This window comes from Aspergillus heteromorphus (assembly GCF_003184545.1).
Source record: "Aspergillus heteromorphus CBS 117.55 chromosome Unknown BO70scaffold_8, whole genome shotgun sequence".
NCBI lineage: Eukaryota > Fungi > Ascomycota > Eurotiomycetes > Eurotiales > Aspergillaceae > Aspergillus > Aspergillus heteromorphus.
The window spans coordinates 694,144-718,459 of NW_020290413.1; the positions used below are offsets into that span (position 1 = coordinate 694,144).

Sequence of the window (24,316 nt, forward strand, 5' to 3'; positions counted from 1 at the left end):
TTAATTTCCCACTCAACTTCAAAAGTGACGGGCTGGTTTTTTTCGAAATAACAGTATTCAACAGCTTCAAATAGGTTCCACAATAAATTTTTACTGCCACAATGGCACCGTTCATATCACATAAAAGGCTAGGTCATCATGTGCCTTGATACGAGCTTGGGACATAAACCCCTAGGCTTCTGAACAGAACTACGAGTGAGAAAAAAGTAAGAAACAGATCTTCTATCATCATCGTAAATTCTTAATTATACAGCAGTCCCTTTGTTATAAGAGCCTTCATTGGGATATTTAGACACAAGACAAACCAAAATATTTCACACCCATGCGACATTTCACAATCACTTGGCGGATGCCTTCCCCTTGCGATTGGGCATACCAGGGACCTTGCGACGCTCCCAGACCATCAGGTAACCCTCGCGGGTGAACAACGTCTCGCTTTCCGCCCGCTTCACGAACAAATCCTGGACCTCGAGCCACTCGGGTCCGCGCTGTTCTCCGGCATGTTCCTTTTGCAGCCGGCTGTTTTCGGCCGACATGGCCTTGTCGTGCAGCTGGACAAGCCAAGAAACCTTTTCACTGCCGGCACCGGCACCGGCACCGGCTCCTGACGAGGACCCGCCACCGGCTGCGTTGACCCCCTTGTCTGCTGCGGCTTCTTCGTGCGCGCCTGGAGCGGCAACATTGGGGTCGAGGATGATGTTGGCGACGAGATCGTAAAGGATCGGCTCGCCTGGTGGCCAGATGTCCGGGTTGGGCTCGACATAGGGTGACATGTCCAGAGAGCGCGGGGATGGGAAGGTGACGATTGTGGGGTTTCTTTCGGAAACGAAGCGGTTCTTGCTGAATCGTTTGATGTGGAACAGGAGATAGGGGGGCAAGGGGTGAAGTAAGCGGTGTCGAACTCTGTGGGCCAGCTTTTCGGACGCGGTGATCCCGTTGTACTTGTTCAGGAGGGTGGTTAGAGGGATCTGTGGGATGATGGATTCTCGGTTGGCGGACTGGAAGAGGGGTGTAGGTGGTAGATCTAAGGTGAGGATGAGGAAGGGAGTCGTTTGGCTGTTGATTGTGCCGGATTCAGTGAACACCAGTCGCGCGTTTTGGGTATCTGAATGGGCTGTGATAGCCTGGCTTTCAATCCTCAGATGGCCTTGGAAGGAAGCATGAACGATACTTGTAGGGTTCTTCGACGGCTTCTTGGAGCCTCCAAGCGAGAGGTGGAGGTTGTTTAGGAACCAGGAAAGAAAGTCCACCGGGTCGGACTGCTGGGTAAGGGTGAAACGCTTGGATGAGCGCATGGCAATTTCCTGTAACAGCTCGTGCGGCGACACATGGGAGCGGAAAGCCTTGGGATTCCACAATTTCCGGACGAGGGTACTAAAGCGGAGGGCTAGCTGAGGTGTACCTGGTTGAGGAAATTCATGTAGCAGGAAGTAATTGCGGATGGGGAAAACGTGGGCTAAAAGCTGGACCACCACGTTCAGATAATCGTTGGCCTTGATATTGTTCATTCCCACGAAGCCTAGGTGAAGTCAGCATATTGAACAAGTGATAACATGCGCGGGGTCCCTACCAGGTCTATAGCGACTCCCAGCGAGGTCGAATGCGTCATGGACCTCCTTATCTAGCTTCGCGACTTCTTCTTTGGAGTAGGACGGGTCCACAACGTACTTGATATCGTCCAAGCTCTTATTCTTGACCTCATATCCTTCCGGGAGAACCCAAACTTTCTTTGTTCCCATATTGACGAAGACATGGTGTCCGACTTCAAGCGCATGGTAGTAGGCATGCGACTTGGGGCCTCTACCCTGGAAGTATTTGCCGCACACTAGACAGGCATAGACATTGATGTTTGACAAGCTCACTGAGCATAGCTTTTCGAAGTCGAAGTCGAGAATTCCGCGATTGATCGTATCGAGATACAGGTCGCCGTATCCCTCCATGGGTGCGCTCTGACGTTTCGGGGCTGCGATAACCGGTGCATCACCGTCAACATCGGAGGAGTCAAATTCATCGTCCTGTGCTGCTTCCTCTAGCTCCTCGCGCTCTTGGTCAGCAGCTGCAAGTATATCTTGTCCTTTGTGTTCGTGCTCCTCCGACTCTCGTCCACTTCCCGGGCGAATCGGCAAAGCTTCACGGCGCAGATCGTCTTCCGGTAGGTCTTCATCCTCCACGCGCGGCTTTTTCGAGGCAGGAGAGCCTGCGGCCAGCTCATCCTCGAGCGACAGCTCAGCTTGTCTCTTAGACATCATGACGGGGGGAACGGGGGTGTTGAAACGGGGAGCAAAGCTGCTGGTATTGCGGGATGCGAAATACGAAGACGGACGCGATGCAGACCGCGGGATGCAAACAGTACAAACATCCGCGCACAGCGTCATAGGGCGGTGGAGACAGCAACCACTGCTGCCCGTACTCCGTATGGTTTTTGGATTTTATATTTGCCTACGACAGCACAGAAGGGGGGTGGGAGGAGGGGGTAAAAAGAAGGAATCTCAAGTGGTCATTGCTATCAGACTCTACCTAAAGTGGATGATAGGCAAGTCTACGTTTCGGTCAAAGTCATGGAAATACCCTGCATGCAAACCGATCTTCTCTGAAACCCAAGGCCCGTAAAACCGAAAACATAAGAATCATTGGTATGATACAACACATTAGGCACTCTTGACGATCCTGTTATTATCAAATTCTACCTCTTGCACGCCGTCCTTGGTCACCACCTTCACCAGCACCTGGAAATTGTCAGCTAACCTATGCCACATTGCGAGAGCAAGGAATCCTGGCAACATACACCCTTGTAATCGATCGGTAGTCTGCGCTTCAACTCGTCCGTGCACATTTCCAAGAGCTTCATTCCTTCTTCGAGCGAAATGTCGGGGTGGTGGTGTTTGTCGAGGGTGGAAAGGCAGTAGTATCTAGATCGTCTTAGTATAGGTTTCCACGACGCCGGGCGCCTGCACGTCGGCGATCACACTTACTGCGCATAGCCGTGAGCAGCGTATGGCAGAGGGGCCAAAGAGGCCAGGTAGTCAATCCAGTATAGATGGGGCTTCTCCGTGATGGGGTCGAAGCCGCCCAGCAGAAGGTTGACAGTGTAGGGATTCCGGGACCGCAGACTCCGTGCCATTTCCGCCCGGACAAAGTTGGCAACTGCATTCGGACCTAGCTCGGTATCATTCCGCATCGTGTATAACTGGATGTTGGCTTGGATGTACTCCGCGAATTGTACTATCCGACCTTCGGGTTAGCAAGGTGGTTGCTGGAAGCTCTGCGACGCTATGGTTGAGCAGGCTGTACGAACCGGTATCTCCGGACTCTCCAGAGAATGCCATGAGGCTGTGCTTGTTCAACTGTTTCGTCTTATCATCTTCCGCCTTGAGGATGGTGGGGCCTCGCATGGCAGCTTTGGAAGCCGCCAGAATGACGAAGTCCTTGCCAGTGATACCCAATAGAACCTCCCTGTGCGCGATTATCAGTGAGCGGGGTTTTCATCGATTTATCGAGCGAGGGACATACATGTCTGCGGTAGATTATTGTGAGCTTGAATTGAGAAAAATCAAAAGGGGAGGTGATAATGGAAGAGGAGATGGGAGGATGACAACCAAGACCTCATCACACGCCGCGCGGAGCTTTGACTGCCTGGAGCTGCGGCTACCACGGCCTGAATGCCTGAGGCGGAAGCTCCCTGCTGAGTCATCATTTAGGCGTAATATTGATGCGCCTTCCGCCTGCACAGACCACCGGCAGAAAAAAGTGAGAAATCGAGTATCTCCATCGGGTCGGTCAGTTTGTCTGCGTCTTCCCCTCTTGAACCCTCTTTTTTACCCCGCCCTTATTGCCCGGAGCTTTGCTCAACAACATTGGGTGATGTCGTCTTTTTTTACCGTTCCGGCCTCGCAGCGGAAGCGAAAGAGAGAAGACCGCGCCGGAGCCCCCGCGACGAAAAAAAGAGGAGTCGATTCAGACGGAGGCGCGAAGGCGAGGGGTGGCAGCAAGAAGAAGGATAGAGATCAATCGGACTCAGGGAGCGATATTGATGAAGATGAGCTGAGCGCTGCCTCTGGACTTTCGGATGACGAGAGTGGCTCAGAATCCGACGATGGAGAAACGGCCGCAGACCGGAGATTGAAGCTTGCGGAGAGATACTTGGAAAATGTCCGGGATGAGGTGGATGACTTTGGCTTCGATGCCGCCGAGATTGATCGAGACTTGATCGCCGAGAGACTAAAAGAGGATGTGGTATGTACTGCACTCTCCCTTTGGCTTTTGCGCTCGCCGAGAGCTGACACAGTTCCCAGGACGAATTCAAAGGACGCACTTATCGCCACATTGCTTCCGAATTGGCTTTCTCGACGGCTCCTCATACCTTTTTCCGGGCAGACACACAAACGACTACGTCAATTGCGGTCCATGCGCCCTACGTTTACACAGTGTCGAAGGACAGGACCTTGATCAAATGGGAGCTCGCTACACCCGGTTCCACAACCCCTACAACAAATGGAGAGACATCCAAGCGCCCCCCGCGGCCACAACGGAGGAAGCCGAAGCAAGTGAGATTCGTGAGGGGTATGAGAAAGGTCGCCGAGACTGGCGAGGAACACGGCCATACCAAGAATATCTTGTCTGTTGCCGTGTCGCCGTCCGGCAAGTTTGTGGTGACGGGAGGAGAGGACCACAAACTTATCATCTGGGATACGGAAACTTTGACCCCCTTGAAAACATTCACTCAACATCGTGACGCTGTTTGTGGCCTTGCCTTTGCTCGCCAGATCTCCACCATGAGTTCCGGAGAGCAGCTATTCTCTGGTTCGTATGATCGGACGATCAAAACCTGGTCTCTCAGCACTTCCGGCCATGCTTATGTTGAGACGCTATTCGGACATCAGGACCATGTACCGGCGGTTGCTGCCATGGCTCTTGACGAGTGTGTCAGTGCGGGAGCGCGCGATCGCACGGCCAGATTATGGAAGGTTGTGGAGGAGTCACAGTTGATCTTCCGTGGTGGCTCTAAGAGCGCTTCTTACCAAGAAAACAACATCGACTGCATCGCACCTTTACCTCCCAACCACTTCATCACTGGATCGGACTCGGGGGCTCTCTCTCTGTGGTCCGTTCACAAGAAAAAGCCTGTATATACCATTCAACTCGCGCACGGCCTCGACCCTCTACCTCCACTCGACGAACTCTCCTCCGAGGTCGACCAGACCGTCGCGGCCGCCAACTCACGCCACCTCCGCCGCACACCGCGCTGGATCACTGCCCTGGCTACTGTTCCTGGAACGGATATTGTGCTCAGCGGCAGCTGGGATGGCTTCATCCGGGCATGGAAGATCTCGGAGGATAAGAAGGCGATCATCCCACTGGGACCTGTTGGAGGAGGTTCCACCATCCCGCTTACCCCCGATACCCCATCGGCCCAACTGAAGCAAACCCTCGAATTCGATACGCCAACGAGCCCGGATCGCATGGCTGTCGACGGGGCTCCCGACGGCACCAGCGAAGACGCCGAACCCGTCGTCAAGGGCGTCATTAACGGCATTGCCGTCTTCGAGCGTCGCGCAGATACCGCCAAACCCAACCAGATCCCATCAGAATCCAAACCCAAATCCAAATCCCAACCCTCCGGCCCCGAACCACGTGGTCTATGCATCGTAGCCGCCGTGGGCAAAGAACACCGCACGGGTCGCTTCAAATGCTTCGCCAACAACTTCCACGAGGGAACCTCATCCGACGGCCGAAACGGCGCCGTTGTCTTTGAGGTGCCATACATCTCCGATAAGCCCAACTGATTTCCCGAATCCCCCGCGGCGCTGGCGGTACGAAATGTTGTTAAATGGCGTCTTGTATCGATATCCATCCATCCATCCATCCATCCATCTATCTATCTATCTATCTATCTATCATGCATGTATCTTATTCCCGGGCCGGTGCGGCGGTCTTTGCATCCTGCTTCTTTTTATTGTGAAAAAGTTCGCCCCTCGCCGCCCCCTTAGAAGGTTTGTTTCTTTTTTTTTTCATCTTCCTTCCATCCTTGATGCCGTGGTTCAGCCGGTTTAGTATATACTTTCTACCTACGAGATTTTGAATGGATGTCCCAATTGAGCTCTACACCATGCCAGTGATGTAGAATTGTAGAATTAAGTTCAAGTTGTAGCATGCTTCCGGGCATTATAAAAATAGCTCACATTATCTCAGCCACCCGCATCGCTGAGCACGCGCAAAGCAGGGAAGTGAGGGAGCCAACACCGCCCCCAATCTAGTCCTACAGTAGTGTAGTCTATCTATCTATCTATCTATCTAGGGGCCAAAAACCCCACCCGCCAGGGATTAATTTCTATCTTCTATCTAGATACTAGATAACTACGCGCCGGACATGAATCCTGCAGCGGCTCATTAAGCCGGGCGCTAAGTCGGCGACTAAGCTGAAGGCGGATTGGAACAGCCGGGTGCCGAACTCCATTGTGGCGGGGAATTAAGCCAGATATCTAATTCTAGATATCTAGTACGGAGTACGGAGTGTCTCGTACTAGTGTCTCTTGGGAACTCAGCCTGGTGTTGGAAGGCAGGGTATGTAGTATGTACAGAGTACTCCGTACATATGTCGGTCATTTGACATGGATGCCGCGATGTAAGTAATACTATGTAAATGCATGTGATCTGTTGTTGGCGCTGGCGGATATCCGATTAGCTAGCTAGCTAGCTAGCTGGATTTGGCTTTGGGAGTGTTCTAATTTTATGCAGATACGATATGGGGCTGGGGCTGGGGCTGGGGTTGGCACTTGAAGGGAGGAAGGGGGGGGGATATAGGTAAGTTACTATCTACGACGGTACCTAGATAGTTGGCTGAGGTGGTCACGACTCCTTCCGGTAGACAACTTGGGCGTTGGCATCAATCAGTCCAGTCAATCAGACACCGCGTGTTCACACAATCTAGAATAGAAGAAGAAGAAGAAGAAACAAAAGCCCTGAGATGCCTGATAATACATGCCGATAGCACTCAAACGGAACCGAACTTCGCTATAAACCCACCTCTACCCAAGGCGCAGGTAGAATATGCAGTATAAGTAGATATCAACAGAACAAACAAAACAAGGGGGGGTATTTTGAGATGGCTTGTAGGAAAAGCTAGAATCTCGCCGTTGAATGATACAAAGGATTCCTAACACCCGCAAGATAAAATATGATTGATCCCTTAATTCTTTTCCATGACGATCCGACAAAAGCACCAGCGCAGATTGCCGAAATGAAGATGACACCCCAGTTGTAAAGGGCAAAGTCCACTTTTCAAGTGTGGCACCGAAGCACCAAAGAGAAAGGATAACAACTAAGGACTCGTTGCTATCAGTCGTCATTAAAGTCGTAGATGAAAGTTGATTTAGCGGGCTGAGTATCGGCAATGGCCCCTGCCCCTTGCCCTCCTCGTCGGTCGTACAGGTTCCTCCTCCGACTCGTCGTCCACACTGATTGCATTCGCAGAGGATGATCCGACAGACGGCTGCTGGGCACTTCTGTAGTCTCCACGAGAGGGAGCTTGAGTATTAGAACCGGAGGGTCTCGCAGACCTACTCAAAGACCTAGTAGACGGCTCATTCTCGCGATCTGAGGAGCTTGAAGGCACACGATATACAGGAGGTCGATGGCGTCGCATGGCATTTACAGGCGGCCGGACCGGTTCATCATCCTCGTCGTCGTCGTCGTCATCCTCATCATCATCATGGCTCTCATCATCATGAATTTCGCTGTCGTCGGTCATCTCGTCAAATGACTCGCTTCCGAAAATTGTCGTGTGAGTGATAGAGAATTCATGAGGCCCGATTACCGTAGAACTGTCTGACTCGGAGTAGTCGTCGCGCTCCACATCGTCATCAATAAATGAATCCATATCCTCATCATCCTCATCATCCATTTCGCTATCTTCTTCATGAGCTGAAGAGACGCCGGAGGGCCAGTGATAGTAGTCCTGCCGGCGAGGGGGTCCCTGTACGCGCGGCGGGGGGAGATCGCCCGGCGCAAGGCCGTACCATTGACGGTAAAGTTGGTCGAGTTCGGCAGTTCGCAGGTCAAGGCGAGGGCCATCACGATACTCATCCCAGCCATAATCGTCAGCGTCCCCGAATCCATCTTCAAGCTCATCCGCATCCACGTAGTCCGTCATTTCAGAATTCTCCTCTGAATCACTCCAATCAGAGCCGTCCGTCACAGCGGAATCATCGTCCTGTCTGTATCCACATTGCGCACAGTTTGCATCCTCCTCAAGCTCCCACGAACATCGCGGGCAACGGACAACGTTGTCCTCAAGGTCCACGATAGGTTGCGCAGGTGGAAGTCTCGACTTATTAAACGTGCCCCGAAATAGACCTCCCTCCCTCGGGTGTGTACTCTGCTTGTCCTTCTCCAACCGCTCCGCTTCATCGCATTGGTGTCGTCGGTGTTCGTCTGTAGTCTCGCCCTTATCAAGCAGCTCGGGACGGCTCGTAAACATTTGGACAATGGTGCGGACCTTCGGAGAATCAGTCAGTATTCATTCACTGTCCGTTCAGACTGATCAGTTGTCCAGAACTGACCAGATAAGCGGGCGCGGGCTGCGCTTTCACCGGGGCCCGGCAGTCTGGACAGGTCTTGTTTTGCCTCCCACCGACGAACCACGAGGTGAGGCACTAGAAAGTAAAGTCAGATCTCGCCCGTGTTGTATCCCTAGACACCCGGTTCACTAACGCTGTAACAAAAGGTATGCCCGCAGGCAAGGGTGTACGGTTCGTAGAGAGGTCGGATACAGACGCCACATTGTATGAGAGAACGAATATCGTCGACATGGCCCTGCAACGTTTGGAAGAGCTAGCGGGGAGAGATCGTGTCAGCATCTCAAAGCCCAGTCTGCGCGTGGGACAGCTTACTCCGGATGAGTTGTCGCCAGTGTTCAGTTTTGGCGCGTTTGTCTTATCGGAGCCGTTGCTCAAGGCAGCCCCAGCGGGAGTAGATCTGGACATTGCGTAGAATGGCCGGATCGGATGAAAGGTCGCAAACGTGACCGCGTATATGGCGCGATCGACTGCCGTCTTGAGGATAGAAGGTAAACGGTTCGCGGCGGGTTAGGAAGGGGCGGTAGTAGGTAAGGTATGTATGGAATTCAGGTACACGAGGGAATTGCCGGCATAGCTGGGGCCCGAGTAGCACTAGAAGGAACCAACCCCCCGCGAAGCGCTGGGAGGAGCAAGGCGAGTGCCGGAAGGAGTTGGCTCGCGGGCTTGAAAAGAGTCAGACACCAGAGGCAAAGACGGAATTAAAGGTCTGGACAGGGCAGCCGGACGAGGAGTCGTGAGCATGATTTTCTCGTCGGGGAATCCATCCGCGCGCAAACCGAGCAAACACGATCCATCGAATTGTCGATTCTGGATTCTGGGTCGTGGATGCCTCCGAGTCCACTCCGTTCCCCACTCACTACCCTGGATGTATCCAACAATCGCCTACTTACACTGACTAGAGAGATAGATATTGGTACTTCTTCATCGGGAGCGCGTTCGACCGGCGGGCAGTGTACGGTACCACATAACTACTGTACTTACTTACCTCCCTCAGGTACCAGATAGCATGCACCAGTCAAATTTCCCAGCTAGTATCGTGGATTTCACCGACCGGACTCACGATCTACTGTGTAGGTAGATACTGAATGACCACCGCACTCGATCATGTTGGCCAATATTTGTTTCCCTTTCCAGACCAGTGCATCCACATGGCTGGCTCTTCCTGGGGCTTTGAGAGGCTGCTCGAAGCTGACTGTGTGAGATGCTTCTTGGTGTCCTGGTCAGATTGCAAAATATGACGGATCCAACTGCATGGACGTCGGGCGCTTCTACCGTGGCAATAGCCATGCCTGCGTGTGTTCCCAGCATCCAGCCTGGTCAGGAAAATGATGTGACAAAATCAGGGCACCACTAATCAACCACCAACCACGCTTAAGAATAAGAAAGCCCTCCGTGCCCAAGCACTGCTATTCCGTACTGTTCTCTTACTTATCCCCCTCTTTCGCCCACTCTGTCCTTCCACTCTCTCTCTCTCTCTCTCTCTCTCACTGTGACAATAGCTGAGAGTATGTGCCGAGTACTCGCGATGCTGATAAGATCTCCCACCTTCTGAAGCATCGCTGGGCAACAAGGTGAGTCTCGCACCTATCGTACATCCAACTAGAGACTACTTCCTCCGGGTCTCATTCGCTTACCTCCCACAGGGCTCGACCCGTCGCTTCATGGCCAGCTTTTGGTAGTTCACCAGGCCCGGACATGATTCTGGCCCATCGCTCCTTCCTTTGGTCGCATATGTTGCATCAAGGCGCTTAGCAGGCGCCCGGAAATGTACAATGGCACTATCTAGCATCACCCCGACCTTGTCGGGCTCTTTTGACACGTTCAAATTAGAATCCGGCTATTCGGTGGCTGCCTCCAGTGAGGGGGTTTTTGTTGCACAGGGGGATCGGCCATGCTGGTTGAGAAGAAGAGAGTTAGACTTACTTACTTCGTCTACTAAACAATGTTAAGGGAATAAAGCGATCTGCCAGCACTGCATCACTGAATTATTCCTTCTCAGTAAAGACATGAATTCAAATATCCCATGCAACACATACGCCATCATGACTGCATAACAACAAAAAGAAACCGAAAATTCTCGTGGCCCAATTGCGACCTTGTCACACGCTAGTCCGATAGCACCCAGCGCGAAATAGAAGACATGAAAGAAAATACATCAAGGCGACATGTCGAGAGCTGCCACAAATTTTCCTACAAGAAAGAAAGAAACAAAACAAAACAAAACAAAACAAAAAGCATCGCACAAGCCTCGGATGTAGCACCAGCCGGCCGGTTTAGTCCACAGCGACAAAAGCGCGTTTGCGGGATCGCTGCAGCTTGAGGTCCTCCGAGACCAAGTGGCTATCATCAATGACACCCTTGATGACTTTGTCATCCTCAACAACCTCTTTGTCCATATGCTCCAAGAAATCAATCTGATCACGGATGAACGACTTCAAGGCTTTCGTGTTAAAGGCCCGGTTAGCCCGCTTCTGGTCCCGCATGAACCGGGTGGCTTCACGGAGCCGGTCCTCGAGAATCTCGAAGCGGTACTCCGCGAACTGATGGTACAGCTCGCCGAGATCCGAAATGGGGCGGACTGTGGTAAGAACCGTGTCGTCCTTGATGGCCGAAGCACGAGGTCGGAACGAGGTCACCATCGAGATTCGCTCAGTCGTTCCCAGAGCGCGGAGAGCCTTGTGTTCGATGTACCTTCCCTGGAGAATCACGGCCGATCCCTGGATTGTCTTATAAGCCTTGTTCGTGTATGAAGTAGTGGTCTTTGGCTTACCATCTGCGGACCTCTAACCTTCACAATCTCACCATCTGCCTTTCGAAGTGCTGTCTCGCCTCCGACCATGTCCTGACAGTCAGAGAGCATGGTCACGCAGACAAAGGGGTAGCTGTCGGTATGCCAGTCCACAATCGGGTCATCATCCTCCCAAGCGCATCCCGCGACTCCTTCGTCGGATTGACGTCTGGCCTTCTCCATGGCTGCCGTGAGGGCTTTGTTCTTCTCCTCCTCGCTGTTGACGGAGACATTCACATGGCCGATCTCGAAATCCATGGCCGGCACCAGATCAACACCCGCAATCTTCGAGATGATAGCCAGGGTCTCGGGGCTCTTCCAGGCATCATAGACAAATGGTGCACAGCTGTTCCAAAGTGTCAGGACCATCGCCAGATAGTGGAAGTCTGAGGCTACTCACTCTGCTGCATATCCCCGCAACTGGCACTGAGCAAGGTCACTGGAGTATTTGTGCTTTGCGAACACTTTGTCACTCAGGACCTCCTCACGCATGCGCATGATGGCCTCAGTCGAGAACAGCGGGAAGGGCTCAGAGACACCAATCGGGGAAACACCACGAGTGTCAGAGTATCCAAGCTCTTTCATGGCATACACTTTCGAAGGATGGGTATGGGCGAGATGCTTGGAAGGGTCGAAAGAGACCTCAAGTGGCACTGTGATTGCCTTGTTCATCTGGTCAACCTCCTTTCCGTTCAGCTGCACAGGCTGGGAGAGGACGGGGGCTTCAGTGGCCGTGTAAGTTCCCACAGGTGCCATGGTTCTGTATTTTGAGAAGATATCTTGTCAGCAATGTGGCTCATACACACGACAGTATCCGAAGATGAGGCTTACTCTTCAGTTGTGTCTCAAACCTTCTTATGAGATATCAAGGGATGGTATAAACCCAATAAGTGTTGAGTGTTGGACACACTTGAGAAGATGGATGGGAAAGGGGAAGGAAGAACGCAGGCGTGATAAGGTCTTTATACCCTGAATGGAGGGGCCAAGCTCCTGTGAATTTGCTAAGTTAATTGCAGATGGCAACAGTACCTAGCAAATGAACCACCGAGCGGCTATCAACAGTGAATGTACAGGTGGTTGCCTCTGGCCTCATTCACAGGTACCTACTGTTATGGATACATCAATATGACGGGGTGACGGTTACGATGGAGGTAGATGGAGGTACGTACACTCTTGCTCAATGAGTGGGTTTCCTGTTATCTGCCTGCTTCTGTTCCTTCACCCTCCATACTGCAGTCCCTGAGGATTGGCCGGGCCCCACTGGACCTCCCCGAGTTACATTGGGACATTGTGACATCGGCACAGCGATGTGAATACATCCCTAGCCACTGTGGGTCAAAAGAGGGAGCCGTGGTGATAGCCCATGGAAACTGTTCCTATGTTCGGTTTGGCACCAGGAGTTGATGCTCCACCAAGACAACCTTGCTGTGAAGATCGCTGGCCACTTGATTGGCTCGAGAGTTCACATCGCTGAGAAGGCCTCGGTGGAAACCTGTCCAGGTGGTTGCTACGGGCGCTGTCCCTTGGGCCGATAGCGCCACGGCAGTATAGCACGTCTGCTATCTTCTCCTGAAACTCTCCCCAAGCAACCTTCGAGTCGGCACGGTCGCGGCCACCGCGCAAGGATGTTCTTCCGCCAAATCGAGCCTGGGACATGCGACTCCATTACCCGTTTGGGATATGAGCCACGGGTGATTCGATAGGTGATGCCCATGGTCGGTCGGGCACCAGTTGACGCTCGGCTTGGCTAGATCCCCAAGTGTGGGCGCCATGAGGGAGGGATGTCAGCGACCTGCGTGCTAGGCTCCGCTGGCCTGCTGCTGGATGGGACTTTTTGACTCGATTTGGGATTAGGATCGGGCGGGATCCATTTGTCGAGCTCGGTAGGTTATCAGCAAGTCGGTGCGGTGCGGCTATCAGATACCGCAAGGCCCCCTCCTCCTTAGGCCCGGTTTGCGCGGGCGCTCTTTGGCTCCTTTGCCCTTGTGCGCATAGACCGAAGTCATTTGATGTCTGCCCCCGGCTCAAGGCATGAGGAGTGACTAGTGTACCTCGTATCCCAAGACAAGTCGGATGTAGAGGGAATATGGGTTTGTTCACTCCCCGGCATTAGCGGCAGGAGTCCCGACGCCCGCGGAGGTAGCAGCAGCATCAGCAGCAGCATCAGCATCATCAACAACACTCCTTCACTGTAAAACCTCCACCCCTCCTCACCCCTCCTCACCCCTCTCCATGGTAGAGTATCTCTAGGTCATGTGTTGGCAGAACCCTTCGCTCTTCATTGCAAGACGGGTGTGATGGAGAACCAAATTTAGAGGTGGAATCCTAATATGGATCTAGATTATGGGTCTTGACATCATCTGATAGGCAATGGCTGGTTCTTTATCGGTCTTCTTCACGGCTGCTACTACCTACTGACTGACTCTATCCCGTCCGCACATGTGAAGAAAGGCCGGGGCAGGCAGTATGCTGCCAAGCGGGGTTTGCCTCTCACAGCCAAAGGCCACGCACCACCGCAGACCAGCCAGCCAGTTGCCCTCAAGCATTCCCTCTATTATCTATAGGTATTTCCATCTTTCTTCAATTCGGTTTGTCTTCACCTCATCAAGTCAGTGTCAGTCAGCCTGGTTGGTATCACATCACAAGAAGAGCGATATTGTGAGGCTTTCGTAACAGGACATCGACGGGATTCACACCCGTCTACTGTGGCTGCCATGGTCCTGGTTGTCCGGGGTTTTCCCTACGGTACGAGGGGGGGAGAGAGAAGAAGAAGATGTAATGCGTCCAGGAAACGCCATCCCAGAGAGGGGTAAACACTCTGGCGGCGGGTGGAAGGTTGATGGTTGATACAGCCGGCGGGATTGAGATTGGATACTGGTGACGGAGAGCTCCTTTGTTTCTGGAACAACAAGCAGATGGGGTGGAACCCCCCCCCCCCAAAAGTCTAGACGGCAGGGTGCGCACGGCCGAAGACCGGAGTAGTTACACTGTTACAGCGTACTGTACGATGTCCATCTTTCCAGAATACTATTGATGAGACTCGGCTGCGAAATTCAAATTCAAGAAGAACTGGCTTTGCAGGAACCATAGGCCAGCTTGATCTGAAACGACCCCAGACAGGCACCATCATATCTCATAAATTATCTCACAGCCAACTAGGTTACTCACTGCTTGGTTAAGCTACAACTGCTAAGGCCGGCAGGATCTCCACGCCAAGACTGGCGGGTCCGGATTTTCCTCCGGCCTCCTCCGTCCAGTCCAGTCCATGTACTTTATCCTCATCATCAGCACCAACACCATCAATAACAACACCTACAACATCGTCCGCTGTCTGTCCCGCTCTTCCGGTCGGCTCCAGTCAATCCCGTATATCCGGCCTAATTCCTGAAGGGTTCTACTTTCCCGCTTACTTACTTGTACCTGACTTATCACGGACGATGTCCTCCCAATCAAATCAACAGCCACCCTCGGCGGATCAAACCCATCCCAATGCCTGGGGGCAAGTGGAGCAGAAATTCACCCAGTATGTTTAGGTTTTCTATTGTCCCTTTTCTTGCTCACCGTCTTTTCACTATCTGTGCGTTCGATCCTGGGGTGCAGCCGGTTTTTGAATCCTTTGTTTGCTTCACGGATGCCCTCGCCTCCTTCGAATCCATGGAGAGTAGGATACCTAACATGGCCACTGTCCCTGATCAAGTTTTCCGTCTGTGGCATGTGACTTTCTGTAACTGATCGTTTTTCCTGTTTTCAGCAAGAGTGCAAGTGAATACTATGATCCCTGTCAGGATTTCGCGGACCGCAGCCTTAGGTGTATGAAGCGTAATGCCTTCGAAAAGGAGATGTGCCATGATTACTTTCAGTAAGTGCTCGGATCTGTCCCGCTGTTTATCGGGTCACTATGGCCAGACCCCTCCCGACTCTTTTTATCTTTGATATGATACATTTGATGTCGTTCCATGCCTATCTGGCAACTAATGTAGCGTCCTGATCTATCTGCCTCGCTGCTATAGATTCTTCGTGACAGTTACTGACTAGCATCCGCGTAGGGCCTATCGGGATTGTAAGAAGCAATGGGTGAGTGAGACTTATTAACCTACCGTTTGATTCCAGCAACCCACCTGTAGCCTGTTGACGCAGGCATGGGAGGCGAATTGCCCGAATCAAGACTGGCCCTGCATTCGTTTTGGGTATGATAAGTTGACCATGGTACAGTTGACGCAAAAGAAACAAGCCTAGGGATCTATCCTAAAGTAGTGAAATTATTGCGAGGAATTTCTCGGGTCCCATGTACTGCACCAAGTCTCGAAACTAATCGGCACCGCCAAAGTCCTTGCGTTATCGGCCTGTTTTTGCAGGTCGTTCCCCCATGCTAAGACCAAAACTCATGCTCCTACTAATTCTGTACTCCCCTTGATGAGGTATCTGGTTTCGTTCGGGGCTAGAGAACCGGGATAGACACGGATTGCCGGCGATCCCAGTCACGGTTCAAGAGACAAGACCTCCGATGTTTTGGTCCCTTGATAAGCAAAAGTTTAATGACGATGGCACTGGCACTGGTTATCATCCGACGACTAACTGCTACTTCCAGCATTAAGTCTTGATCTTTGCTGATCCAGTGCCTGGTCTGTTAGAAAAATCCGTCTCGTTTGGGTGTGTTTCCCTGGCGTTTCTATGCCTCGGGTTCTGCTTTCGAGCTGGTGGTTGATGCTTGTATATTATCAGTCTTTGTATTCTATGTGTCCTTCCTCTATTCTTCGGGTTGTAGGCTTGTCCGTCTCTGTATATTAGTGTGTAGTATTGGATAGTAGTACTGGATACTTAGGTTTTGTGCAATGCATTGCATCCCCGTTTGTCAAGGCGGCATGGTAAGTACTAGGCAGAGTGCCGGAAATATATAGCCGGCATCTATGACACAAGACGTCCATCGAACAACTTTCCGTTACGCTACATACTAATCAAGATCTGACTATCATGTTCAAAACCCGAAAATATCATATCTATTCCTGCAATCTAGCATCCCAGCATCCAGCACCCCGTTGCCAACGGTCGACGATGCGATGGGGATCGCGTCTCCAGGCCGTGACCGCCTTCCAGATGAGCTTCCCCGCCCACCAAACTCAGCAGAAAGCCGATAAAGGATGGCGAGCCACCTTAATTTCTCCCCTCATCCTCGCCCTATTACTATCTTCCCCGCACACCGTGTGCTGTGCCTGACCGCGCAGCATACGCCTCGATCATCCCCCCCCCCCGGACGCACATCAATCGACACTGACCGATCCGCTCCGCCTGGACTTCCACCCACCATGTCCACCAATGACGCCGTGTTCCAGCGCCGGAACAAGCAGATCCAAGATGCCATTGACGGCCAGAATCTCAAGCAGGCTCTTCAACTGATTGAAAAGCGGATCAAGAAGGGCGAAGACACGCGGTTTCTCAAGGTAGGTGACGTCGTCAGCTCCATTTCCTGTCCCCGAGCTCTAGAGGCGCAGCATCCAGACTACCGCAAATTTGTAAACATACACCAATACACCTGCTGACTTCAGTACTATTGCTCAACAGGCATGGAAGGCGAACGTCCTATTCAGTCACGCCGATGAAGTGCACCGCACTCGTGGTGTCGCGGAGACCCTCGAACTATGCAAGGCCGAGCCGGCCACCACGGACCTCGACACGCTGGATATCCTCCACGAGACGCTGCAGAAGATGCCCGGCCATGAGGCGACACTGCGGAGCATCTGGGAGAAGGCCTCGAAGGCCAGCTCGAAGGACCTGGATATTCAGATGCGGTGGTTCGAGAATGCCTTCGATGATGACGACTGGAAGTCGGCGCAAAAGGTCGGTGGTGTTCTATACATGTGTATATCCGGGTTTATGAGGGCTGATTTATCGCGTTGTCGTTGGGTTGCATAGGCTTCCATGGCGCTCCAGAGCAACTTCCCTAAGACAAGGAAGTACCATCTTTGGGCTATCTTCCTGAGTTACCTCATTTCGGTCGATGCGGCTAGCTCGGACGCGGACCGTAAACTTTTCGGAATGCTGGCCTACCGGATGGTGTCCAAGGCTGCGGAGAGTGTTCCTTCCGATCCGGTATGTTTTGTCCCGGCTTCCCCAACTTCTTGTCGCTTGTTCTGCGGGGCAACTATAACCTTTTCGTGGCATGATGGTGATGTTTGAAACTTCCGAAACAGAAAGAATTGCTGAGCCCTCCTAGAGCTATACAAACGGCTGAGGAGTTGCTGTTGCTGATCAAGATCTTCGAATCCCAAGGGCGTAATGCTGAGATTGTGAAGATTCTCGACAGCGAGAATCTCGGTATCAGCTCACGCGTCATTCAGAATGACTGGGCCTTTGTCGGAGATAAGCTTTCTGCCCTGGAGAAGGCCGAGATGTGGACCGAGGGCCTGGAATACACGAAGGGCTTGCTTGCAATTCCTACTAATGAAGCTGAACAAAAAGCGCTTCAAGAGCGCGATGATTGGGCCGTTTGGCACCTGCTGATCGTTGCAACCCAGAAGATCAACACTCCTGAGTAGGTCCCTGACTGGATCATATGACGAAGTACATGTACCCGCTAACGACTTCCCAAGCACTACGGCCGAGACACGGAAGTTCCTCGATAACTTCATTGCGTCGATCCCGAAGTCTCGTAATGCACGATTGGCTCGACTTGACATGACCCACTGGTCTTTCCAGTCGGGTGACCTGAAGGCCGAGGACTTGGTCTCTGCCTGCCAGGATTATTTCGACCATGGCAAGCACAAGCTTTATTGCTTTGGAGATTTGCGAAGCTATGCACCAGCGCTAGACAAGACTTCTCTTTTGAAGCTTGTGGAGTATCTATCCAAGGCCCAAGAGGAGACCGATGTAAGCCACAAGCACTTGTATGATGCGACTGCAAGCTGATCTGCTAATTCAGGGAAAGAACCCGTCTAACAACGTTGCAACGATCAATGCTCTCAAGTGCGAATACTGCTTTCTGCTTTCGGCGGACGAAGCCAACGCTTCTAAGCAGAAGGTTGAGGACTATGTTTCCCGCTGCTTGAAGGTCTATCGTGAAGTTGAGCGCCCCGACAAGACCGAGGCTCCCTCGACAATCGAGAGCCAGCCTAGCGATGACTTGTGTCTACTCGCGGCCATGAGCTTGATTCGCTTTAGTGGCGCATGGGCTTCTGGAAGCAGTGAAAATGTCCAGGATACTGCCCTGATTCGCGCGGCAGCCATCCTGGAACGTCTTTTAGTCGATTCCCCTCACAACTACCAGGCATTATTACTACTTGTGCGGATCTACCTTCGTCTTGGTGCCGCATCTCTTGCTTTGAAAACATTCAGCAAACTCTCAGTCAAGCAAATACAGTACGAGACCGTGGCCCACAACCTTTTCACACGCCTTGCAACTATCCACCCACACTCTGCCCCGCCAATTGAAGGCGCAGAGTACAAAGACTTCAGCCCACAGACTGCGTTTGTTCAGGCTCTCAATTTCTATCGGACTGCGGATGTCACAACTGGTAGGAACCGGTCTAAGGGGCTGGATTATGGAAGCTACGTAAACATACAAGGAACCATTGATTTGCAGAAGCGTCTTAAGAATAGTATCTGCCGCAGAATGTGGGCTCTGGATGTGAGACGCATGCAGAGACTGGCTGGGGGAGACCCCATGGGTCGCTACGAAGAGATGGGTAAGTCTCAAACAATCCCAGCTGCTCAACATAAGCTTACTTGGCTGCAACCAACAGCGAGAGACACGGCGCCGCTAGTGGACCAGCGTATCTTCGATGCATTCATGAACTGCGAAGCCCCTGGTCAGGCCACATTCGAGGAGCGGATGCGCCTGGGACCCCTGCCTCGTGTGAGTTATCCTTCCGTCCCGCGCTGCGGATGCGGCTGACCAGTCTAGGATCAATGGATCAAATCGTCCAGAGTGACCGACCACCTCTTTGGTCTCCTGAAATCTATGGCGGCTCAAAAGCCCGTGTCTGCTGAACCTGAATTGCCAAGTCTTGAGGATATTGTGGGACCCGAGGCGGAAGCTGAAATGACCCCGGCGGAGATCGAAAGTGCCAAGATACATCTGAGCATCCTGACATTGACTTTGTTCGTGAACGGGTCTAAATCGGTTACCTCCGAGCAGGTGGATAGCTGTCTCACCGTAGTAGAAGGATGGCTGGACTCCAAGCTCAAGGATGTGACTGTTAACGACGCTAGCGTTTCTCCCGTCATGTCCAACACGGCACTCTTCTTGGGAGGTGATGTCCCCACTGCTCCGACCTGGAGGTACCTTCACGACCTCTTCATCGCCCTCGACTCTCTCAAGGCAGTGTCCCTTCTCTCCGCCATTGCTGTGCGGAAGGGCACCAAGGGCAAGCTCCCGAAAGAGCGGATCGAGAAGCTGGCCGACTCGATGCGCCAGGTCCATCAGAGTATCCGGACCAACATTCGCGCGCTCAAATCCCACATCTCTGCCCCCGGCGTGCTGGGCTCCCTGACCGACTTGGTCGTGGCCGGTTCTGTCAGCGAGGACGGTTCTCAGCTTCGTGCTGAGTTAGACAAGACGTTGGAGATGTCTACCCTGGAAGTGTTCTGTGGTGAGTTGATGGAGAGTTGGGAAGAAGGCCTTGACGGGCTGTTTGCCGTCACCCTGTAAAAAGCGAATGCAGTACACCATGAAGCCATACATGTGAAATATACCGTTACCAGAGAGAGACGTTGATTGGCGTCTGAGCATTATATACCTAGAAACGGCGATCGAGCCCCCGTCTTACTCGCATCAGTGATGTTTGCTATATGTGCCGTGGGAACCCCCATGCAATCGACCAGAGAGTATCACCGCCTCGGTTCAACTTTCGGAAGATTCTGCTGCAGGTTGCACCGTTAGAGGCCGGCAGCCAGCATGGGCAGCAGCCGGCACGTAGGACAGATGCGACCATGGAGTTCAACCCAGGCTCACCAGGCCGGGAGAGTGGGAATGCCGATCCTCTTCTGCAAGGGCGTATTGGGGGCCATCCTATCCCTTGATTCTGAGATTGGGTCTCGGTCCTGATTCAAATCCGATGCGCGGGGCATCTCATGTTCCTTGGCCCTGTCGCTTGACTGCAGATAAGGCTGGCGCGCAGGGGAAGAGAAAGAAAGAAAGAAAGAAAGAAAGAAAGAAAGAAAGAAAGGGAGGGGTCACACTGCCGCTGCAGACTGAGAAGCAAACCGCCTCCAACGGCATCTCATCTCCCAGTTTCATGCTCGTGCCACGCAGCCATTCTCCATCAGGCGGATGCTGCCTTGCGTCCAGGGTACCGCCATGCCAGCGTCATGTCGGCCCCTCGTGTGTTTGATCCTCATGGCCCCGTCCTGTCAGCAAGAAACCAAGCAAGCATGGCAGGGCCAGAACCGTGCAGTTACGCCAGCCCGCTGTTCAACCTGCGAAAGGAAAGGAAAGGGAAGGGAATGTGTCACTTCTGCCCCCCCGTCGCCCACTGCTAAAAAGATGCTCTTAAGCCCAGCTTCTCAGATCCGACCGTCTTCTTGACCAGCTAGCTTATCCATTCCCACCTTCCGGTGACGGGCAGTGTCATGGACGACTCCTCAATATCTCCTCCCTACAGCTACCGACACTCACTACAGCCGTGGGATGTAGCCACCCAGACGGTGTGTCTCGCCGTGAGCACTCTCTGCATCGCCATGCGCCTCTATTCCAAACTCCATATCACAAAGGCCCCGGGGTGGGAAGACTGTATGTGAGATCTGAAATCTGAAACCTTTCGTCTCCAAGGTTTGGATGCGAGGTTGGACAAAAGCCACCAAGCTAAACTTTCCTCTGTGTCTCACTAGTGACTTGCTGTCTGGCTTGGGTATGGAGTTCACGTTCACATGTCGTCCGTCCTCGCCTGCTGGTCCATGCACTTATAAGCACATCCTTAGCTCGGCTTGATAGGATACGCCATCCTCGCCTTCGAGGCGGACAGACATGGAAGTGGCGTCCATCAGTGGGAAGTAGACGCCTCTGACCTGCGCCAGTTCTCCAAAGTACGTCCGGCTATCGGTACACTCGGACTACTCACCCACTGTCGCTAATGACCACGTACAGCTGGCAAACGCATCGCAGATCCTCTACGGCCCCTTGATCTTCGTGACCAAGCTGTCCATCTTCCTTCTCTACGTGCGGGTCTTCGCCCCATCCCCCAAATGCAACCCGTTCTGGTTCATCCAGCTCATCATCGCGTTGAACCTTCTGTTCTACTTCGCCGACACTGTCGTGAAGATCTGCGAATGCACCCCCCGCGCCAGGATCTGGGATAAAGATGTCCCCGGCCATTGCATCAACATTAATATCCCGATCTTGGTGACCTCCATCGTGAACGTCGTATCCGATATCATCATGCTCCTGATGCCTATCTTGTGTGTATGGCGTCTGCAGATAACGGTGCGCAGGAAGCTAGGCATCTCGGCGATATTCGCAGCGGGCATCTTGTAAGCCGATTACTCTCCCTTTAGCCGGGATTTCCCATGACCAAAGAGAATGGTGCTAATTGCCCTGGGATATAGCGGGTGCATTTCCAGCGTGATGCGACTCGCAGTCAGTATAGGAAACAGATACTCAACCGACAAGACATATGACTGGTTTCCCGAGTTCCTGTGGACGTAAGCACCACTCCCAAGCCCCAAGCTCTCCTACTTGCGAACCAATTCCCCCCCCAGCCATTCGCCCAGGTAACTAACACAACCCCCCGTATTCAACCCAAGATAGTACAGCGGAAATCACATCCGGAATCCTCGCAAGCAGCCTTCCCGCCCTCCCCACCTTCTACAAGCACACCTCCCAAAAAGCGAAAACGCTCGTGAGGAGCATCAGCACGGGGAGCTTCTCGACCTTCATGAAGAAATCGGTCAGCACCGGCAATAGATCCGGATCCGAAGCCGTCCATCAGCCTGCGGTGCGCCGCCCGTGGCAGGGGGACCCCAGCAGGACTAATTTGGTGGCCGGGAGTGACTGGGAGATGGCGGAGATCGGGCCTTTCCAGGGGACGTGCTATACGACTGCCGAAGCTACTGCGGAGAGAGATGGGGAGCGAGGGTTCCACTCGAATGTAGATAGTCTCCGAGGCCGGGACGGCGAGAGATGCGAGCCGCGGGATGGCATTCTCAAGATCGTGGAAGTCGATGTGGAATCGGGACCTGGGGGGAGGACATGAGCGCAGGAGCAACTTGACAATACTGGTAGCGGTAGTAGTAATAAGTAAATAGCATAGCTTTAGATACGTGACACGAACAGACCCAAATTGACTCCACAATTCCATTGTCCCCATCCCATCCAAACCCCATACTATTTCCCGACGCCTCAGGCACCAAGGCAGGGGGCTACGGGTGACAAAGCAAAGCCGCGCCGCGCCCCGAAAACCCTAAGCCCTACCCTCGCTACGCACGACCGCAACGGCCAACCAAAACCTAGCAAACTCCATCGCGATCCCATCCGCACCGCCGACCTCGAACTCGACAACCTCCCAGCAACCACCGTCGTCGCCAACCCGCAGTCGTCCCAACCGTCGAGATGGCACAGGAACGTTCCGGAATCATCGTCGGGCTGAACAAGGGCCACGTACGTTGTCCCCTGTCTTGATTTGAGATTTGCAGTTTTTTTTTTTTTTTTTTTTTGCGCATGGAAAATTTGGTCCGGTCGAGTCGAATCGAGTCGATGAAATTGGGTATCTGGATAGCAATGGGAGGAAATACATGATGCAAAGGGCTGGGGGGATATCATGTCCGGCAAAGTTCTGCAAGAAGAAACCTTTTATGATCAAGAGGAGGAATTGAGAAGTACGAAGAAAAGACAATTTGCCCGACTCGACTGGATCTTATCGGACATGGACATACACATGCACTTTTCCCCCCCCCCCATGACGGAATCGCGAACACCCAGACAGACAGACAGACAGACAGACTGGAGACAGACTAACATCTCTTGTTTCCAATCTTATAGAAGACCACCGCCCTTAACACCCCCAAGACCCGGGTCAGCCGTACCAAGGGACAGTCTTCCCGCCGCACGGCTTTCGTTCGTGAGATCGCCCGCGAGGTTGTCGGTCTTGCCCCCTATGAGCGTCGTATCATCGAACTCCTGAGAAACACTCAGGACAAGCGCGCTCGTAAGCTCGCGAAGAAGAGGGTACGTTTTTTTTTCACTCCGGACGGAGGGAGAGAGGGAGGCTGGATTGAAGGCTTGGTTGGTCGGTTGGATGTTCGCTCGCTCGTCTTGTCTGGTTACGGTCTCGATATCGATGATTTCTTCCACGATGTACTCAACATTTTCGACGATGGGATTTGATGCTCGCCCTTTTACTTACCACGACACGACTTTTTTTTTCATACGAACTTGACGCCTGAGACACAATGGATCAAGTCAATTAATCAATCAATCACCAACCTACCGACAAATCATACGTGACAATCGACCGAACGAGCAAGACAAGACAAGACAAGACAAGACCAAGCCAGCCAGTTAGCCAGCAACGAGCAACGAGCACCCAACCCGAACCAACCAACCACTCAACCAACCCAGTCCCAACCCCCTCCCTCATCCGCATCCCCCAAGAAACCCCATGCTAACAAATCTCCACAGCTCGGAACCTTCTCCCGTGGAAAGGCCAAGGTCGAGGACATGCAGCGTGTCATCGCCGAGGCCCGCCGTCTCGGTCACTAAACTTTCTCTCTTCATTTCCTGTTCTCAGTTTTCTCTCCTATTAGCCAAAAAATGAGATAACGAAAACTATCCAACCCCCACCAACAAAAATGAAATGAAAGTTTTGCAATGGCTGAGAAAACAAAATAATACCTCTTTTTCTCTTCCATGCGGTACAAACAAATTTTTTTTTATAAAAAAAAAATAGAATCTTTCTTTTTTATGAGTAGATGGGTGGTTGTGCTGGGCGTGTGGGGTGCTGGAAGTGCATAGGCTGGCTGGCTG

The 24,316-nt window shown here is 52.6% G+C and overlaps 8 protein-coding genes across 8 annotated transcripts; 4 read left to right on the forward strand and 4 right to left on the reverse strand.

The window, feature by feature from the left end:
• Positions 1–183: 183 nt before the first annotated feature.
• BO70DRAFT_334254 (ubiquitin carboxyl-terminal hydrolase family protein) lies at positions 184–2,264 on the reverse strand. Its single transcript, XM_025541009.1, has 2 exons — positions 1,571–2,264; positions 184–1,519 (listed from the first exon to the last, which is right to left on the reverse strand). Exons 1-2 carry the CDS (start codon positions 2,247–2,249, stop codon positions 339–341), a joined length of 1,860 nt encoding a protein of 619 aa, XP_025400703.1. The 5' UTR covers positions 2,250–2,264; the 3' UTR covers positions 184–338.
• Positions 2,265–2,648: 384 nt separating this feature from the next.
• pre1 (proteasome core particle subunit beta 4) lies at positions 2,649–3,392 on the reverse strand (the record flags this gene model as incomplete). The annotated part of the gene is made up of 4 exons (XM_025547951.1): positions 2,649–2,726; positions 2,786–2,909; positions 2,973–3,222; positions 3,296–3,392. 4 exons carry the CDS (start codon positions 3,390–3,392, stop codon positions 2,649–2,651), a joined length of 549 nt encoding a protein of 182 aa, XP_025400704.1.
• A 396-nt stretch (positions 3,393–3,788) lies between these two features.
• BO70DRAFT_360966 (ribosomal RNA-processing protein RRP9) lies at positions 3,789–6,098 on the forward strand. The gene is made up of 2 exons (XM_025542930.1): positions 3,789–4,233; positions 4,293–6,098. The coding sequence occupies exons 1-2, from the start codon at positions 3,862–3,864 to the stop codon at positions 5,781–5,783; spliced, it is 1,863 nt and encodes a 620-aa protein (XP_025400705.1). The 5' UTR covers positions 3,789–3,861; the 3' UTR covers positions 5,784–6,098.
• An 860-nt stretch (positions 6,099–6,958) lies between these two features.
• On the reverse strand, positions 6,959–9,059 carry BO70DRAFT_360968 (uncharacterized protein). Its single transcript, XM_025542931.1, has 4 exons — positions 8,889–9,059; positions 8,710–8,829; positions 8,559–8,651; positions 6,959–8,494 (listed from the first exon to the last, which is right to left on the reverse strand). Exons 1-4 carry the CDS (start codon positions 8,979–8,981, stop codon positions 7,370–7,372), a joined length of 1,431 nt encoding a protein of 476 aa, XP_025400706.1. The 5' UTR covers positions 8,982–9,059; the 3' UTR covers positions 6,959–7,369.
• Positions 9,060–10,601: 1,542 nt separating this feature from the next.
• Positions 10,602–12,073, reverse strand: BO70DRAFT_386432 (uncharacterized protein). Its single transcript, XM_025545823.1, has 3 exons — positions 11,765–12,073; positions 11,347–11,710; positions 10,602–11,293 (listed from the first exon to the last, which is right to left on the reverse strand). Exons 1-3 carry the CDS (start codon positions 12,034–12,036, stop codon positions 10,850–10,852), a joined length of 1,080 nt encoding a protein of 359 aa, XP_025400707.1. The 5' UTR covers positions 12,037–12,073; the 3' UTR covers positions 10,602–10,849.
• Positions 12,074–16,616: 4,543 nt separating this feature from the next.
• Positions 16,617–20,122, forward strand: BO70DRAFT_334269 (MDM20/NAA25 family protein). The gene is made up of 8 exons (XM_025541010.1): positions 16,617–16,802; positions 16,924–17,199; positions 17,275–17,451; positions 17,553–17,893; positions 17,952–18,228; positions 18,281–19,043; positions 19,101–19,213; positions 19,262–20,122. Exons 1-8 carry the CDS (start codon positions 16,668–16,670, stop codon positions 20,006–20,008), a joined length of 2,829 nt encoding a protein of 942 aa, XP_025400708.1. The 5' UTR covers positions 16,617–16,667; the 3' UTR covers positions 20,009–20,122.
• Positions 20,123–20,928: 806 nt separating this feature from the next.
• On the forward strand, positions 20,929–22,547 carry BO70DRAFT_386434 (uncharacterized protein; the record flags this gene model as incomplete). Its single annotated transcript, XM_025545824.1, has 6 exons — positions 20,929–21,088; positions 21,187–21,206; positions 21,277–21,381; positions 21,443–21,825; positions 21,901–21,996; positions 22,103–22,547. The coding sequence occupies 6 exons, from the start codon at positions 20,929–20,931 to the stop codon at positions 22,545–22,547; spliced, it is 1,209 nt and encodes a 402-aa protein (XP_025400709.1).
• Positions 22,548–22,903: 356 nt separating this feature from the next.
• BO70DRAFT_395281 (60S ribosomal protein eL36) lies at positions 22,904–24,052 on the forward strand (the record flags this gene model as incomplete). The annotated part of the gene is made up of 3 exons (XM_025546523.1): positions 22,904–22,951; positions 23,333–23,518; positions 23,972–24,052. The coding sequence occupies 3 exons, from the start codon at positions 22,904–22,906 to the stop codon at positions 24,050–24,052; spliced, it is 315 nt and encodes a 104-aa protein (XP_025400710.1).
• Between the last annotated feature and the right edge of the window lie 264 nt (positions 24,053–24,316).

Excerpts from the sequence above, each read along its gene's own strand:
- BO70DRAFT_334254 (XM_025541009.1), bottom strand. The coding sequence starts at position 2,249 with ATGATGTCTAAGAGACAAGCTGAGCTGTCGCTCGAGGATGAGCTGGCC. Across the intron at positions 1,520-1,570 it reads TGGGAGTCGCTATAGACCTG|GCTTCGTGGGAATGAACAAT; the intron begins GTAGGGACCCCG and ends GACTTCACCTAG.
- BO70DRAFT_360966 (XM_025542930.1), top strand. The coding sequence starts at position 3,862 with ATGTCGTCTTTTTTTACCGTTCCGGCCTCGCAGCGGAAGCGAAAGAGA. Across the intron at positions 4,234-4,292 it reads AGAGACTAAAAGAGGATGTG|GACGAATTCAAAGGACGCAC; the intron begins GTATGTACTGCA and ends CACAGTTCCCAG.
- BO70DRAFT_360968 (XM_025542931.1), bottom strand. The coding sequence starts at position 8,981 with ATGTCCAGATCTACTCCCGCTGGGGCTGCCTTGAGCAACGGCTCCGAT. Across the intron at positions 8,830-8,888 it reads CTGGCGACAACTCATCCGGA|CTCTTCCAAACGTTGCAGGG; the intron begins GTAAGCTGTCCC and ends TCTCCCCGCTAG. Across the intron at positions 8,652-8,709 it reads GGCATACCTTTTGTTACAGC|TGCCTCACCTCGTGGTTCGT; the intron begins GTTAGTGAACCG and ends TTTACTTTCTAG.
- BO70DRAFT_386432 (XM_025545823.1), bottom strand. The coding sequence starts at position 12,036 with ATGAACAAGGCAATCACAGTGCCACTTGAGGTCTCTTTCGACCCTTCC. Across the intron at positions 11,711-11,764 it reads TTGCGGGGATATGCAGCAGA|CTGTGCACCATTTGTCTATG; the intron begins GTGAGTAGCCTC and ends ACTTTGGAACAG. Across the intron at positions 11,294-11,346 it reads AGGTTAGAGGTCCGCAGATG|GGATCGGCCGTGATTCTCCA; the intron begins GTAAGCCAAAGA and ends AAGACAATCCAG.
- BO70DRAFT_334269 (XM_025541010.1), top strand. The coding sequence starts at position 16,668 with ATGTCCACCAATGACGCCGTGTTCCAGCGCCGGAACAAGCAGATCCAA. Across the intron at positions 17,200-17,274 it reads ACTGGAAGTCGGCGCAAAAG|GCTTCCATGGCGCTCCAGAG; the intron begins GTCGGTGGTGTT and ends TGGGTTGCATAG. Across the intron at positions 17,452-17,552 it reads AGAGTGTTCCTTCCGATCCG|AAAGAATTGCTGAGCCCTCC; the intron begins GTATGTTTTGTC and ends CTTCCGAAACAG.